The sequence below is a fragment of the Rousettus aegyptiacus genome, unplaced genomic scaffold, assembly GCF_014176215.1.
Source record: "Rousettus aegyptiacus isolate mRouAeg1 unplaced genomic scaffold, mRouAeg1.p scaffold_m13_p_8, whole genome shotgun sequence".
NCBI classification, from domain to species: domain Eukaryota; kingdom Metazoa; phylum Chordata; class Mammalia; order Chiroptera; family Pteropodidae; genus Rousettus; species Rousettus aegyptiacus.
In genome coordinates this window covers 70,950,177-70,967,037 of record NW_023416311.1, presented here as the reverse complement: position 1 = coordinate 70,967,037, position 16,861 = coordinate 70,950,177, and the positions used below count along the sequence as shown (strand labels likewise).

The following is a 16,861-nucleotide window of genomic DNA, read 5'->3' as shown; positions in this document are numbered from 1 at the left end:
CACTCTCTGTTTAAATTGATGTTTTTCATAGTGTGAAACCCAAGAGATCCCTGCCGTTTTTATCATATTTTACATATATCACTTCATGAGCTACTAGAAATAATTTGAAAGCAAACTTCTATTTTTTCCTTGACTTCTGTAAGAATTTACAGAAATGGTTTGCTGTTGTGCATAAAGTTATTATTGGAGCAGTCAGGAGCTCTGGGGCCTAGACTTACAGTTAACTGTTTGACAAAAATAATGATTTAAATTCTCTACCTCAACTTTCTTATTGTAAAATGTAGAAAATAAATACCTATTCTGTGAGAATAAAAGTATATTTGATTTTTAAAATATTACAACCTGACATGCAAATGTATGGTTTAGGGAGCTCGTTTTGTATGAAAGCAAGTACATTATTCTAAGACATCTGGATTCTTATCCTGGCTGTAGTGTTCACTAGTTGTGTAACACTGACTTAAAAAAAAAAAAAAAAACCCTTGAGTTTTCTCATCTGTAAGATGGGAAGTTAGCTTAGGTGTGCTCTAGTTCTCACGGCGTAAGCAGCTAAGTTTTATGTACTGAATTTCATCAACAATTAATAGCATGACTGACCTTTAAAAAAAATTTGTCATGCAAGAAGAGGAAGAACTACTATATCAGGAAAAACAGAGATATTTGTTCCTGTGTAAGTTATGGTAGGATCCACTTATAACACTTTAGATAGCATACGGACATAAGAATGCCACAAGTTTTCCATGTTATACTATTAATGGATCTGTTGTGTCATCTTTTCAAAAAAAAAAACCACATACATATTTTATGACCCTCTACACAAGAAACATGATTTAATCTTTATAACAAAATCTAATATAGTGAATAATGTACTTTCTTTGAAGTTTTGAAATATCTGCAAATGCTTACTTTGCTTGAGGTGACTTGGAGAAGACTTAAGAGAAGAGATTTTATTGATCAAGTGAATGTTCTATAAACTTTTGGTGAATAATGGACTATATTATGTTAACATAAAAGTCTAAAAAGACTATAACTCTGATTTAAATATTAGAGTTTAGCATACTTTTATTTCTTTTCATCCAAATTTAGTATCAACAGTTATAAGCAAATTTTGTCAAGGTATGTTTATATTTATCAGGAACAATTATGTTTCTGTAACAACATACATTTGTTTTAAGGTATAAAACCAAGGAAAAGAAAGACTTTTGGTTTGCCAGGAATAATTAAAAAGGAAAAGGATGCAGAATCTGTGTAAGTATATTAAATATAGTCAAAATACTCTCTGTTATAAATAATTAAGACTTGTTTTGAATTTAAAGAGGAAAAATTCTTTTGGAAATAACAAAGTGTATATATATATATATATATCTGAGGTGTGAGAAATACAAACTTTTCTAAATACATTTTTCCAGCTCCCCTGCTTTTAGTTAAAATTATTAACTTTTCTTATTTTAAAATTTCGATATGAAAGCTTTAATGTCTTAAAATTGAAGCTTTAAAACTTTAAAGATATTCTTATATGATACATGCAGATTTTGAAAAGTTAAAAATGCTAACTAAATATTCTTCTAAGTTTTAATGCCTAAAAAAAAACTCATAGTCAACAATTTGATGAAAATCCTTCCAGACAACTCCAAGCATATAGGCACATAGTTATAGATGTACAGATGCTATTTGATTTACAATGGAGGTATGACCTGATAAACCCATCGTAAGTTGAAAATATTTTAAGTTGAAAATATTTTTACTACACCTAACCTACCAAACATAGCTTAGCCTAGCCTACCTTAAATGGGCTCAGAACATAAGATCCAAAAAACACGGGCAACACAGTACAGGTGGTCCTCTGTTTAACGATGGTTCAGCGTATGGTTTTTCAACTTTATGGTGGTGCAGAAGCGGTTTGCATTCAGTACAAACCATACTTTGAAGCGATATGCATTCAGTGCAAACCATACTTTCAAGCGATATGCATTCAGTACAAACCATACTTTGAAGCGATATGCATTCAGTACAAACCATACTTTTGGTCTTTTTCCAGGCTAGCAGTATGCAGTAGGATATGATACTCTTGTGATGATGGGCAGTGGCAGGCAGCCCAGCCACAGTTCCTAGTCAGCCACATGATCTTGAGGGTAAACAACACTCTACAGTGTACTGTGTTGCTAGCGTTTTTTGGATATTGTGTTTTTGCATCCTATCATGTCTACAAAATACCCAATCTGTGTCTCTTCCTTTTAGCGAGAAGAGGAGAAAAGCAATTATTCTTGAGATAAAACTCAAGATAGTTTTTCAAATTTAGGCAGATGTAAATATTCTGAACATGTTTCAGGTGTAGGCTAGGCTAAGCAATGATGTTTGGTAGGATAGATGTATTAAATGCATTTTCAACTTACAATAGGTGTATTGTAATTCCATCATAAATCAAGGAACGTCTGTACACTGGTAGAGTATCAGTTGAGAGTGTTTTAAGTCGAACCATCGTAAGTTGGGGACCATCTGTACACACAGGAGGAAAATGTTAAATGTAGGAGGAAAAAGCTCTAATATGTTTTCAGTATCTATATTAGTCATATTTAGATGGAGGATGGAGTATAAATCCTATTTACCTTTTTTTAAAAATAAGAAATTAGGGTGCAAAGAATACATAACATACAAGAAGTTCAACTAGTATTAGCTAAGTGAGGTTTTCTACCTTGGCTGCACATTCAGACTACCAGGGAAATTAAAATAAATGTATGCCAGGCTCCATCTCAGACCAATTAAACTAGAGTCTTGAGGCCCCAGCAGTTTTTGTTTTGTTTTAAGCAGCCTATGTGGTTCCAAATATACACCTGGAATTGAGAATCATTGAGCTGTGATTAACTAGAGGCAAACTGGAATGAAAGAATTCTTTCTTTCTGTAATTACTCAACCCATTTATACCGAAGAGACACTAATTAAGTCTTGAGTGATTTGTTGACTCAGTAACATTGGCTGAAAATTGGTGAAAATCCTTACTTCTCTAGTATATTCAGCCTCATGGGTTTTAATATTTGGGGCACTTGGTATTTGCAATACAAGAGAACAGTTTGTGCATTGAGTGTTTTTGTCTCCTACCTAGTTATGCTCTTATCATCTGACTTTCTCAGAATTTCTGCTGTTTTCAGTGTTTCTTCACCCTAAGTGGTATTTGGTTAACAAATTAAGACCAGTTGCAAAGTGATTTATATCTATAGTTACCATCTCTTCTGCAAATGTCCTTTTTGAGCCTTTAAGAAAGTATTTTGCTAAGGGGATGGAACCTAATTCCTTTTTATAACATTGGAGATACATTTTGAAATCTAGTTAATTGAGAAAGTTGGTCTTTATGTTTGTTTTATATTTAAAGTAATAGTTTTTGCTAGTTTATATCCAAATTCATATTTGTGGATCAGTTAAGTGATAAAACACCAGTTCTGAACTACATATTACGTTAGACTAGAAAGCTGTGCCAACTGGAAGTCTAACTAATTTACATAGAGAAAAGTGGTTTTGATTTTCATGTACACTAGCTTATAGAAAGTACTGTACTTTAAAAACTTTAGTACAATACTTAAAAAGTTTTTAAAATTTTTATTTAAAAACATTATTTACCTATAAATATAAATATGGATTTTTTTTTAAGCCGAACTTTTCTCTTTGAAGGAATTTTTTAAAGATACTTTCTCTCCCTGAAGAATTAAAAGGTGCTAGAAATCTTTGTAGGACTGACAGCTTCCTTAATATGATTCATGTGTATATTCATAGAAAGGAAGCACTTTTGAGAGTAGTTTTAAAAATACTTGTATTTTATTTTGTCATGTATTATAGGGATAGAAATGCTTTATTTTGAATTTTAAAATCATTCAGTATATTTTAAATTGCATAATAAGATTTCTCTAAATATTTTTGTAAAATTTAAGTAAAAGTTGTGTTTAAACACCAAGGTAAACACTTTCAGTGTAGTATTATTATCAGATAGATAGTTCTAATAGTTGAATATTTCTAATATTTTGTTTGTTTTACTAGAGAATGCCCTGATGCAGATTCATTGGTAAGTAGATTTTACTTCGGTATAAACAATTTAAATGAGCTGTTTTCATTAGGAAATAAATTCCCAGCATATTTCGGTTGAGTTGTTTAATATAAATCTTTTCAAGAACAATACTAACCATGAATATAAATTCACTATTGAAATTATTTTACAGAGTTATTTTTGGGTTTATATTGCCAGATGCTTTCCTATTAAATAGAAAGTAATTCTAACTACCTTTAAAAAGTGGACATTTTACTTTTATAATTGGAGTGGTGTCATAACATATTGCTTTTTCTTGGGAAATATGTCAAATCTCAAATCTGCATACTTTATTTTAAAATGTGATGCTCTTATATATTTTAAAATAGTACTTTTTCGTTTATGTATTTAAGTTTTAAGAGAGTGTTTAAAAAAAATAACAGCAATCATGTTTAGTATTTACTGTGCTTTTTGTTTTAAAGAAATTTTGTTTCTATTTTTTTTTAAATATATTTCATGATATATAATTAAAGAAGACATGAAATGGAGCTCCCTGTAATTACAGTGGGAGAGTAGATTTACCAAATGGTGTAGTATGTAGACACACACATTTTTCAAATTATTCATTAAATACCAGTCAAGTTGATAAGAGCAGTAGAGTCAAGCTATCCATCTCTCTTGTGCTTTATTCTTGCTTCCATAACTATTGTTTCTTTTGGGCCAAAACATTTTGATTTTTTCATAGCATAATGGTGTATCAGAATAAAGACCTAGATATTTTGGGAAACATTGTGTTTTATATTAATTAAAACTAGTATTTTTGTTTCATACTTAAGCTTTAAAATAAGAAAACTACAATTGGTTAAATTTGTAGAGAAAATAATGAAATAGACTTCTAATGAGCTCTAGGAATCATCAGAGTGTTTTTGGAGTTAGGACATTTACCTTACCACTTGCCTGTTTTGATACCCTTGGTTTACTAATTAATGAAAAAGCAGATATGTTTGGCATTTACTTTTAGTATTCGTGCATTTTATTTCTGAATTATTTATAGCATTTATTTGATGATTGCAGTATTGTTTAAAATCCTTTAATGCTTCATGTTTTATTTTATATAAACTCCCTAAAAATATTTTTAATTCTCTCAGCTCATTGAAACTATTCTATAATGATCAATATTAACTAATTTTGAACTTTAGCCAGTACTTATCTGTAATTAGTAAAGGGCTTTTAAAGAGGACACAAAATTCTTATGCCATATAAGAAATGATTAATAAATCTGTGTAGAAATGAAAAACATAAAATTAGAAAAAATACACCAAAGAAGGATTTGAATAACTAAGGATAAATCGACAGAGTGTATTTGCAAGACATGTAACAAGGGGCTAATTACTAAAGTTTTTGTACCAATCAATATAAAAAGTAAGCAAGCACTCCAGTTGGAAAAGGGCATTAAAATAAACAGTCAATTTTCATAAAAAAATAAATAAAGGTGGCGAATAACCATAACAAATGTTGTTAAACATAGTAGTCTTATTCTGGGGCAAATCAGATTACTATGTTCACCTATCATATTGGCCAAAGGTTTGCTACATTCATACTGTTGATAGAAATGTTAATTGGTACAGTCTGTCTTGTGGATAGTTTCTCAGTATCTCCCTAAATAAGAAATGCATCTTCTTTTTGACCCTGCAGTCCTACTACTGGTGGTTTACTGTTATGTCTATATTTATAAACTTGTGTATGCTTCTTCAAGATATATGCATACATAGAGGGGGAGGGAGAGAAATGTAGAGATATGTTTATTTCAACATCGTGTTTACTAGAAAAAACTGGAAAAACTAAAGTATTAATCAAAATAGTATTGGTTAAATAAATTATTAAGCATTCACTTGATGAAGTAACAGTCAGATGTTCATATAGAATTACATTGCTCTGTGTCTATTGACATGGGAAAACCTTACTAAATAAAAACAAATATGATCTTTTAAGTAATTGCTGTTTTTAAAATATAAATGTGTGGCTACAGTAGTCCCCCTGCTCCCTTATCCACGATCTTGCTTTCTGCGGTTTTAATTACCTGCAATTAGCTGTGGTTAGGATGGAAAATTCCAGAAACAAACATTTCATAAGTTTTAAATTGTGTGCCATTCTGACTAATGTGATGAAATCTCACGCTGTCTTGCTCCTTCCTGGGATGTGAATCATCCCTTTGTCCAGCATATCCAGGCTTTATACATTGCCTGCCCATTAGTCACTAAATAGCCATCTTGGTTATCAATTTGACTGTCAGGATGTCACACTGCTTGTGTTCAGGTAACCCTTGTTTTACTTAATAATGTCATAGTCACATAACTTTTTTTGCATTATGTTATAATCTATTTTATTATTGTTGTTAATCTCTTACTGTGCCTAATTTATAAACTAAACTTTTATTGTACATATGTATGTATGTATAGGAAAAAATATATATATATGTAGTGCTCAGAACTATCACACATCCACTGGGGGTCGCAGGACTTATCTCGCTCAGATGAGGGGGAGGAGACTAGTGTATATGTATTCTCTTTTTTAAAAAAGAATGAACTGCAAGACATTTATTTGTGGTTACCTTTGGGGAGAAGGATTGCAGTGGTGGTAAGCAGGAAAAGGTGGCTTTCATTTTTTGTCTCACTACTTTAAAAAGCATCAATAGGAAACCTTGGTAAGGAAATTGTTGATTTTCTGTTTCTTTTTTTAAAAAGATCTGTGTAATTTAAAAAGTTATTTTGAGGTACAGCATCTTTTGAAAGTTGACCAAGAAAGTGTGAATTACTCTTTTCTTTTGGTTTTGTGAGTGTCCCCATTCCAGAGACATTGAGAAACATTCCATTAACTTGGAAGCTCTGTCCGAAAATTTTTTTCCCCCCAATCATTAGCACTATCCACCAAAATGCCTCTTAGTGAATTTAACTGCTCTGTTCTTCTCCATACTGCTTTTGCCTTAGTGCTTTGCGCCAGCAATGTTGGCCCCTAATACAGAAATTATGAGTTGAATGGACCAAGGTATAAATGGGTAACATGTTAGTTTTTGTTAATATCAAGTTTGTATGAGTAGTTCTAGCATTAAAAACCTAGTACACTGAGAATCATTGCTTTTATTTAAAAAAAAAAAACTATTTTGAAAGAATTACCAATTTACATAAACAAGTTGCAAAGATGATACAAAGCAATCCTGTATACCTTTCACCCTGTTTCTCCTGGTGACGATAAGGAGGTAACTAGGATTTTGACACCAGTACAGTCAGAACAAACCATTTCCATTACCATAAGCATCTTTCATGTTGATAGCCTTTTTACAGCTACTTCTTTTATATCCCCACCATATCAACAACCTCTGGCAACCATTAGTCTTTTCTCCATTGTTATAATTTTGTCATTTCAAGAATGTTATCTAAGTGGAATTATAATGTATGTACCTTTTGAGATTGGCTTTTTCCAAAAACAGCATAATTCTCTGGAGATTCATCCAGGTTGATACGTGCTTGAATAGTTTATTCCTTTTTATTGCTTAATAGTATTCTGTGATATAGATATACCAAAGTTTATTTTACCATTCACTTATTGTAGCACAATTTAGTTTTTTCCAATTTTGGCTATTAGAAGTAATTTTCTTTGAACAATTGTGTACAGGTTTTTGCGTGCATGTAATGTTACTCTCTGACCATGGTAATTTTCTTCTGAAGTCTCTTTTTACCTAATAGTAAGACAGTTTCTCAACCTTCTTTATTTTTTCTTAATGTTTGCATGATAACATTTCCCATCCTTTTACTTTTAAACCCCTCCCCCCCATGTTATATTTGTAATGAGTTTCTTGTAGATAGCACGTAGTTGGGTCATGTTTTTTATCTATTCTACCAATCTCTGTCTTTTGTTATATTTGGACCATTTATATTTAATTATTGGCATGTCAGGACTTAAGTTCTATTTTTTGTTCTCTGTTCCTCTGTTCATTTTCATTTTTTCTTTTTTCCTGCCTTCCTGTGGTTTATTTGAATCTTTTTTTAGAATTCCATTTTAACTTACAGTTTTTGAGCATATCACTTTGTATAGTTATTTAAATAATTGCTCTGAGTCACTCTCCAGTACCTTGATTAGTTGTTTATATATTTTGGTCAGAGTTTATAGTTGTATTCTGCAAGAAGTTAATCCAAAAGCAGCTCACCCAGTCCTATAGAAAACAAATCAGTATTATTTTTTAAATTATTACATCATATTATACAGTATATTATAAACAAATTTAAAAGTACTGTCAGCAAATTTCAGGTAGAATCTAGGAAATGAAATATCTGGTATATTTCTAGGGTACTGGGAATAAGAAAAAAGTATTTGGAAAACAGTTTTTATTCTGATTTCTAATGAAATCTGTATTTGGCAAAGTTTATAGGATTTAAAAGTATTATTTGTGTATTAGCAAGTAATATGTAAAACTCAAAGTGCTCTACTTCGAGAGTCATAACTGTATCACTGGTCACGTTTTTATCTATGGAATCTGCTATTCACCCTGTATTAGGTTTTTTACTTCTAGACTTTAATCCAGGCTTTCGACTCACTGCTGGCTCTAGTTAACTCAGTTTGGAAGCAGTAGCCATGTAAATTTGCTCTTAGTTCTCCTTGACCTTGCGCTGTGCCAGACTGTCAGATTAGCAATTTTTCATATTCTTTTCCTCTTGCTGAGCTTTAGCAAGTGATTGGAGGAAGAATGGCAAACTTCACCAGTAGAAGGATATTGGCTACCCAATTACAACTGATACCCTGGCATTTCTTGATAGTCTTTTTTTTTTTTTTTTCATTTAAAATTTTTATTTAGAAATACCTTCTAACTTTCAAAAAGTACAAGACTAAAGTAGTACAAAGGACACTTCTATACCCCTAACTTTTTACTACCATTCATTTTAACATTTGCATTCTCCCTACATATGTGCATGTGTTTATATATGTGATTATTTTTTTCTGATCCATTCGAGCATAAGTTATATACATTATGGCCCTTTATCCCTAAATATCTAAGTGTATATTTTCTAAAAGGAGTATTCTCTAACTTAATTACAAAAGCATGCTTAGAGAAGTATCTTTCCCTCCTGTATTCCTTCTACTTCATCATCCTGCCTTGTAGATAACCAACTTTGTAGATATGCTTTATTTATTTATTTATTTATTTATTTATTTATTTATTTATTTATTTATTTATACTATGTATGTTCTTTTGTACTTTTTTTTAGTTAGCAGTATTTCCTAGAAGTCACTCCATGTCATGGAAACCCTTCTTTCTTTTTTTAAATAGCTTCATACTACTGTTTTGTGTATGTAATATACTATTCATCTATGCTTGGATATTTCGGTACTTTCCAATAATTTTGAATTACAGATAATCTTTGATGAATAACTTTGTTGTATGTGTATTTTTAAATTGTTGGGGATGTGTCTTTGGGGTAAATTCCTTGAAATGGAGTTCCTGGGTGGAAGAGTAAACATATATGTATTTTTGTTATAGATATTGTTAAATTTCTCTTTGTAGAGATTGTACTACATAGTTTAAGTGAAACTATGTATAATGAAATCAATTTTACCATAGGCTGATTGATATAAACAAGAGTTAAGTTACTATGGCATCTCATCAGTATTATAAAAAAACAACCATATTTGAGGTCCTGCTGTATTTTGCATTTATACTAGCAAGTATTAAAGTACATTTTGCCACAGCTTTGCCACCAGAAGGTATTTGAAAGCTTTTGCATTTTTGCCAGTCTCATCAAGTAAGACATAGTAGTATTTTAGTATAATATTTTTTCTTAGAAGCCTTTTTTGTTGTTGTTCTGTATTTTTTATATATATATTTCCATTTACTTAAGCTATCAGTCCTCTGATTTTACCACCTCCCGTCCCTAGACACATACAGTCATATGCTTTTATTTCTTTATTTTGAAAATTTGGGTGAAAATTTGGTTATCCACAAACTGCTGGCATTCCTACCCAAATACTGTTCTTGTGGTGTCTCTTCTGTTTCATTTTGCAGTGCTGTTCTATTTCAGACGTCCGACTCATGAAATGTGATCTAAAACTAAATTAACTAAAAGCTGTAATTTCCCCACAGTGTTATAATTTTATTAACCTATTGATATTTGATAAATGATATAGCCCTCCAGTAATAATCAAGGCTATTTTGTTACTCTCTAATATTTTTGTAGTTGGAGCCATCATTAAAGTTTTTCTTCTTCTTCCCATAGAACATTCCCGATGTAGATGAAGAAGGCTATAGTATAAAACCAGAAGCAAATCAAAATGATATCCTTTTATCATCTGGATATTCTAATGGATTGTGTTGGCATATAAGTAGACAGTTGAAACAATCAACTTAATAAAGAATATTCAAAATTTTAATTATAAAATGACTATATTCATTTGACATGTATTTGTTAATATTATAATGCAGTAAAATGTAGTTATATTTCTGTTAAAGTCCATCTCTTAAAGGTTTTTGTTCTATTTTATAAATGTGTGAAAAACTGATTATGCATTAAGATGATATAAAAACTAAATTTTTTAACTGATACTCACATACCAAAGAGAACCACTTCTACTCATCTAGTGATTCTGATTCTGAAGATGAAGAACGAAAGAAGTTTCGGATAGAAATCAAACCTATGCATCCAAATAACTCACATCACACAATGGCTTCTTTGGATGAATTAAAAGTATCTATAGGAAATATAACACTCTCCCCAGCAGTATCTGTAAGTAATAAAATGTATAAGTTTGTACTCTTTATGTAGACGGGGTTTTTTTTTTTTTTTTTTTTAGTACCTCATCTATCTGCCTCTGGTTAATTTTAGGAATAATAAAAATTAAAACATCACTTAGAAATAGTTAAGCATGTTAGATGAAGTGTTAATTTATAGTATTTTCTTTTTAATTCAAATTTATTGAGGTCTTAAATAGTTTATAATTTTTACTACAGGCAAATGAACTTACGAGTTTGGCTTAGTTTTGCTTCCTTTTGAAAGTGTTTTACAAAGGAAGCAAAAATGTAGAAAACTCACTATTTTTGCCAGTTGTTGTATTTTATAAATAGTGCTGTATATCTCAGGCAGAGTTTTGTGAACTGGCAGTATTGATCCTTTTTTTTTTAAACTAAAAAAAATTTTTTAATTTAAATTAATTTTAAGTATACAGTACATTGCTTAGACATCTATATATAGTTCATAAAATGGCAGTATTAATCTTTTCCTCATCTAATTTTAAAATTTTTGTCCCTATTTTATAAGCCGTATATAAAAAGGAACTTCTGTAAAAATGAATTTAAAGATTATTTCTTTGCATTTTTTTGTTGCTGAAACATTCCTATACTTTTCATAGAAAAAAAGGCAAAGATACACATTCTTAGTGATAATGATTAATTCCTTAATTCTAAGGTGCTGTACTTAAAAGGTTTTGAGGGAGGAAAAAATCATAATACATCTTTCCATTGATGTCATACTCTAAAAAATGTGTCTTAGAATGACATTTAGTATATCTGTACATGTTCATCATAATATCAAATCTTGTCTCTTTGATAATGGAGAATAAAAGTTCTCATCATTTTATATTATTTAATTATATATTTTAATTAGTCTACATATATTTGTTTTGATAAAAGTTCTTTTCTCTCAGTCATGCACTTTTATAATTTAATTTTAGAACTATTTTTTCCACCAAAAAGGCAGATTTGTGAAGTGAGGTTTTACTCCTATTAGTAAACAGTAAGATGAATGCCAAGATTAAATTATGGTGTGTGTGTGTGTGTGTGAAGTAGAAAGTTGTGAAACCGTTAAAACTTTATTTTCTGAGAGCATAACTAATTTAAAATGTGTATATAAATAAATAAAAACCTAGAGGAACATACATCAAAATGTTAAGCATTTATCTCTGGGTGGTGAGATCATTGATAGTTTTAAATTTTCTCCTTTGTGTCGTTTCTGTTTGTTAAAAAACTGAACATATATTGCTTTCATGCTTAGAAAATAAATAATAATCAAAGTTTTTCATTATTAATGTTGGGTGTGAAAAGAGGATATTGTGAGTATATTTCGTTGCCCAGTTTTCTTATCTAGCTTAAGTATTTTTCCCCCAACAATGTATGTATTTAAGGTGTAGAGATTTTAGGTATGATTCAGAAGGGAATAGAAAAATTATTACAGCTGAAAAATATATTTTGAATTCTAAAATGAACACTATGTCTTTTCTTTTCCTTTCTATGTACTATACTAGAGACACAGCCCAGTAAGTACAAGATTTTATACTTTTGCCTATTGACCTAAAAAAAAAAAATCACTGTCAATGTTTGAACATTGATTTTTAAAATATTTATGAAATTTTTTTAAAATAGCAAGTCATAGTAAGTTGCTTTAGATGTTAATAGCTTCATATTTGAAGACATTTTATTGAATGTTAAAGGTACATGTATTACTTCTTTACTATAAAACAAGTTGCTGTAAGTTTTTTATATATTTATATGTAAATACAGTTTATAATTGAGCAGATATACTAAAACAAAATTAGGTTCCCAGTATTAACATTTTACTAAATATTTGTTATCAAATTAAATTATTTGTTTAATGGCACTTAGTCTTTGCATTTCTGTTTTAGGTGCAGATGAATCAGAATTCATCTAGTAAGTTTGACATTTAAATTGGTTATTTTATGTCTATTGAAATTTATCAGGCAATTTGCTAATATACTTGTAGCCTTATGGAGTTATAGAAATAATAGTCTTTTCTCATCATGAGCCTTAACAACCGACTTAAAAGGATACTTATAACAGAGGACAATTTATATTATTTCTTTTACCATTGAGATGTGCCTGATTCTTTAATACATGGCTACCTTTTTCAGAAATCAACAGAGCCAAAGAGTAGCCTCTGATTAAAAATATTAAACTGTTTGTTATAACTTTGCCTTATGAGCCAGAGGCTCATTTATAAGATGAATAAGCTTTAGCTTTACCTATTATTAAGTCATATCACAATTGCAATTTCTATTATGTGGTTTTTAGTATAGCAGTTTAATTATATTGAAAGCGTTTTTGGGTTAACACCTTATGCTGAATAGTGGATTAAAATAAAAAGGGTTGTGGGAAAAAGTTGAAGCAACTCACTGAAAAGCTATGCAATTTTGTAAAAACAATGCTTAATAAAAACTTCAATGTTAATATTAAAAATTCTAGCTCAATTAAAAAGACTTGTTAAATTCATGATAAATACCAAGTTAAAAGTAGGATTTTTTAAAAAAAGGAATGGAGAGTAGCTTGATAATAGGGGATGTGAGGAAAATGAGGATAAAAGGGGCTACCGACTTACAGATGAGGGCAAAATTCAAAAAGAGAACAGCACAGTAAGCACTTTGAGGCAAAACAGATACCAAACTGAGCCAAGTGGGAGAATATGGTGTTAATGGGCATCTGTACAGTGTGATATTCTTCGTAGTTTGCTGCAGTTACCTCTGTTGATGTCTTTTACATTCATCAGTTATTGTTTGATGATCCAAAATATTAAGTTGTACAGCAAATTACTTATGAACCAACATGACTTTTATATTACTAATGCTGTTCTCCTGTGTACTAGTTGCTTATGAGATGATTCACAATATAAATGCAAAAGGTAGCAAAACAGACTGCCTTATAAATGACTGTTGGCTCTAGGTTGTTATACAGATTTTAATTTTCTATAAAATAAGATGTCCTTCAGGAGTTGCAAACTACTTTTGGTCAATATAGTAATCACTAATAATCTTAGAACTGGAAAATGCTTTCACGATTCATCAGTTAAAATTCTTAATACTTGCATGTTTAAACATTTGTTCCAGTTTTTAAAGTTACAGCCTATATTTTTCTCCTCTGAACAGCAGTTTTAATAAATGTGAGAATTTATTTGACTTAAGTAATTTCTCACCAAAAATGTTAGAAGAAATAAAATTTAGCAGGAATTCAGCTATTTTAATATTCTTAAGCACACGAGAAAATTTATTAAAGCCTTTTCTTTAACTTCATAATTATTTATTTTATTAATTTCAGAATTTTAAAATTGTTTATAGTGAGATGTATACATTGTTTATAATCACTAAAATATTTATTGCCCTGCTTATGAATTTTTCATATTTTAATTCTTTAGGTGAAGAATTAACAAAGTCAAAGTCATTTGCTGTATCCAATGAGTAAGTAAATACTTTATTATTTTAGAGCAATTTTAGGTTCACAGCAAAATTGAGTGGCAGGTACAGAGGTTTTACACATACTTTCTGCCCCAACATATGCTCAGCCTTCCCCAGCGGAGTAGCACATTTATTACAGTTGATGAACCTACCTACACTGACACATCCCAGTCACCCAAAGTCCATGGTCTAGGTTAGCATTCCTCCTGGTGTTATATATCCTGTGAGTTTTGACAATGATGTATCTACCATTATCGTATATAAAATAATGCCCTAAAAAGCCTATGACCTTCACTTGTTTATTCTCTTTCTACTACATTAACAAATTTTAAATATTCTGTTTTTTAGAGTTTTATTATCTTTACTGTTTCAGTTATAGTAGGGTACTGTTAATTATACTGTCTTCTAAACTGTCGGATGCCATGTGGATTTTTTAGTTGTTTTAATTATTTCTCATTTGACAGTATTCTTTTTATAATATTTAACAATCCGTTCAACTGTATTTGGCCTTGATTGCCTCACCGCTTCTAAATGATACTATCCCAAATTCATACATATCTGTGTTTCAACAGTTATTTTCATGGAAATTTTCTTACTTTTTCCTTCACTTTTGGGCGTGACCTTGTAAAATAAACTATATATTTCATGAACTTTAAAATGAGAAAGTGTTACAAGTTGAAAAAGCAGAGGGATGGAAGGCATGTTGCCAGCTCTTCTTAAAAAGAAAACATATTTTAAGCCAGTATTGCATGGGTCCTTTTTCACTTCTGTATCTATCAATTTTTTTCATGAATAAGAGTAGGCTTAATTAATGGATAATTAAATAATAAATGGTTAGTTTAAAATTATTAGCTACTTTGAAGCTATGCACTAATTGAGTATAGGGTGATATTTATTTTGATTTATAATTTTTAAAGATAAGTTAGTGTTTTCAAACTTTGTTTTTAGAAATCGTTTATGCAGTTGTGACTCAAGCTTTATCATACAGAAGTAGTGTGTATCCATCCATGTTAGGTGCATGTTGAGATACTAGATATGTGTTTATAGGTAATTATAATGTTTTTATTATATAGCGGGCTTATTTTCTAAGATTTTGAAAAAATATTTTAAAAAACGACAGTTTGGTAACATTAAAATATTGTTTTAATTGGGGATTAATCTCTTTTTTACACTTCAAATAAATACAATTTTTGTCAGTCATACCTCAATAAAGCTGGAAAAAGTTAATTTAAAAAAGTGGTGGCAAAGGACAGGTGCTCCTCTAAATTAGGCATCTTAAAAAGGGGGGTATCATTAAAATGGAAAAGAGAAATATTCATATGACAGTTTGTATTAAAGAGCCAAGAGTTGAATCCAGAGAGTAACCAGTGCATTGGATTCTAAGAGGTCAGTAGATGAAAGTCTTTGGTTATGCAGCATGTTGAGTTTTTTGAAACTAGAATGTTGATGTTCTTGATTTTTTTCCCTAGTTTTGGTTATCTCTTATAAAAAAGCATGTATGACCCCAGTATTTTACCAGAACACCTTTGTGGCCCAGGCAATAGATTGCCCAGGGAACAATCCTGCCCATGCATGATCTAGTGCAGTGATCTGACCTTTGAAGTTTATCTCAAGTTGTTGGGCTTACTTCTGTCCTTGAGAAGTTCTTTTTAAAAAATCCTTTACCCTTTTTCCTTTTTTTTGAAAATAAGTATGACCTTTTTTTTGAAAATAAGTATGACCTTATAAAATTTCTATCTGATTTCATATCACTTAAGAAATTTTCTGTCTAAGACTGGACGCTAGGACGCAGACCTGACATTGTTGTAGAATTAAGTAGCAGTATGTCTTTAGGCAGCTCATGTAAAGACTCTGTGCTGCTTTTCTTCATTTGTAAAGCTGAAATCATTTCCATTCTGACAACCCCTAAAATTGTTAAGAGTTAACAAGGTGCCATCATTGGAGATTAATCTCTATTCTTCTCTGCCACCTTCATTTAATGTGATTGTAAATTCTACTTATAGCAGTTTACAAATATTGGCTTATTAAATTTAAGTTTCTTCACATATTCCAGTGGCAGAGCATCCAACTTTTTAATTATATGTGTTGAACTATTATAATTATCTGAAACAATAAGTGACTAGATTTTATACTAATAAAACACTCCTTTGTTAAAATTCTTGTTTTTAAAATATTATGATAGGAAAGGGACCAGTGATTTACTTGCGTGGGACCCCCTGTTTGGACCATCTCTTGATTCATCTTCAACTTCACTAACTTCATCATCATCAGGTAAATACATATACACATATATATTTTTTAAAACTGAGGCATGCAGTAGATGCTTTTTTTCTAATTGATTTAATCATCACTTTGTGGTGTACTTAATAATCAAAAAATTGTTTAACTTGTCCTCTGCTCATATTGCCAGATAAAAGTGATTTTATACTAGGTAACTTAGCCTAAAGACCCCGTGGCTTAAACAATAAAAAAGTTTAGCAAATATCAACTTTTTTTCATTTATATATTTATTTCTAGGCATCATTCTTGTATTGATGCCCAAATAATTCTTTTAGCTTATGTATAGATAAGATTCAACTACATAGACATACATTAATGTAACCACTCCTTTCTTGATGGACATTTAAG

The 16,861-nt window shown here is 30.4% G+C and overlaps 1 protein-coding gene across 3 annotated transcripts in view; it reads left to right on the top strand.

The window, feature by feature from the left end:
* The window catches only part of FCHO2 (FCH and mu domain containing endocytic adaptor 2), a 99,522-nt gene that overhangs the window by 52,528 nt on the left and 30,133 nt on the right, over positions 1-16,861 (top strand). For all 3 annotated transcript variants that reach the window (XM_036225439.1, XM_036225441.1, XM_036225440.1), the window contains exons 10-17: positions 1,173-1,245; positions 4,024-4,048; positions 10,276-10,333; positions 10,607-10,782; positions 12,296-12,307; positions 12,674-12,698; positions 14,194-14,236; positions 16,416-16,504. In XM_036225439.1, the coding sequence (XP_036081332.1) occupies positions 1,173-1,245; positions 4,024-4,048; positions 10,276-10,333; positions 10,607-10,782; positions 12,296-12,307; positions 12,674-12,698; positions 14,194-14,236; positions 16,416-16,504 (501 nt within the window). The remainder of the gene's footprint in view (positions 1-1,172; positions 1,246-4,023; positions 4,049-10,275; positions 10,334-10,606; positions 10,783-12,295; positions 12,308-12,673; positions 12,699-14,193; positions 14,237-16,415; positions 16,505-16,861) is intronic.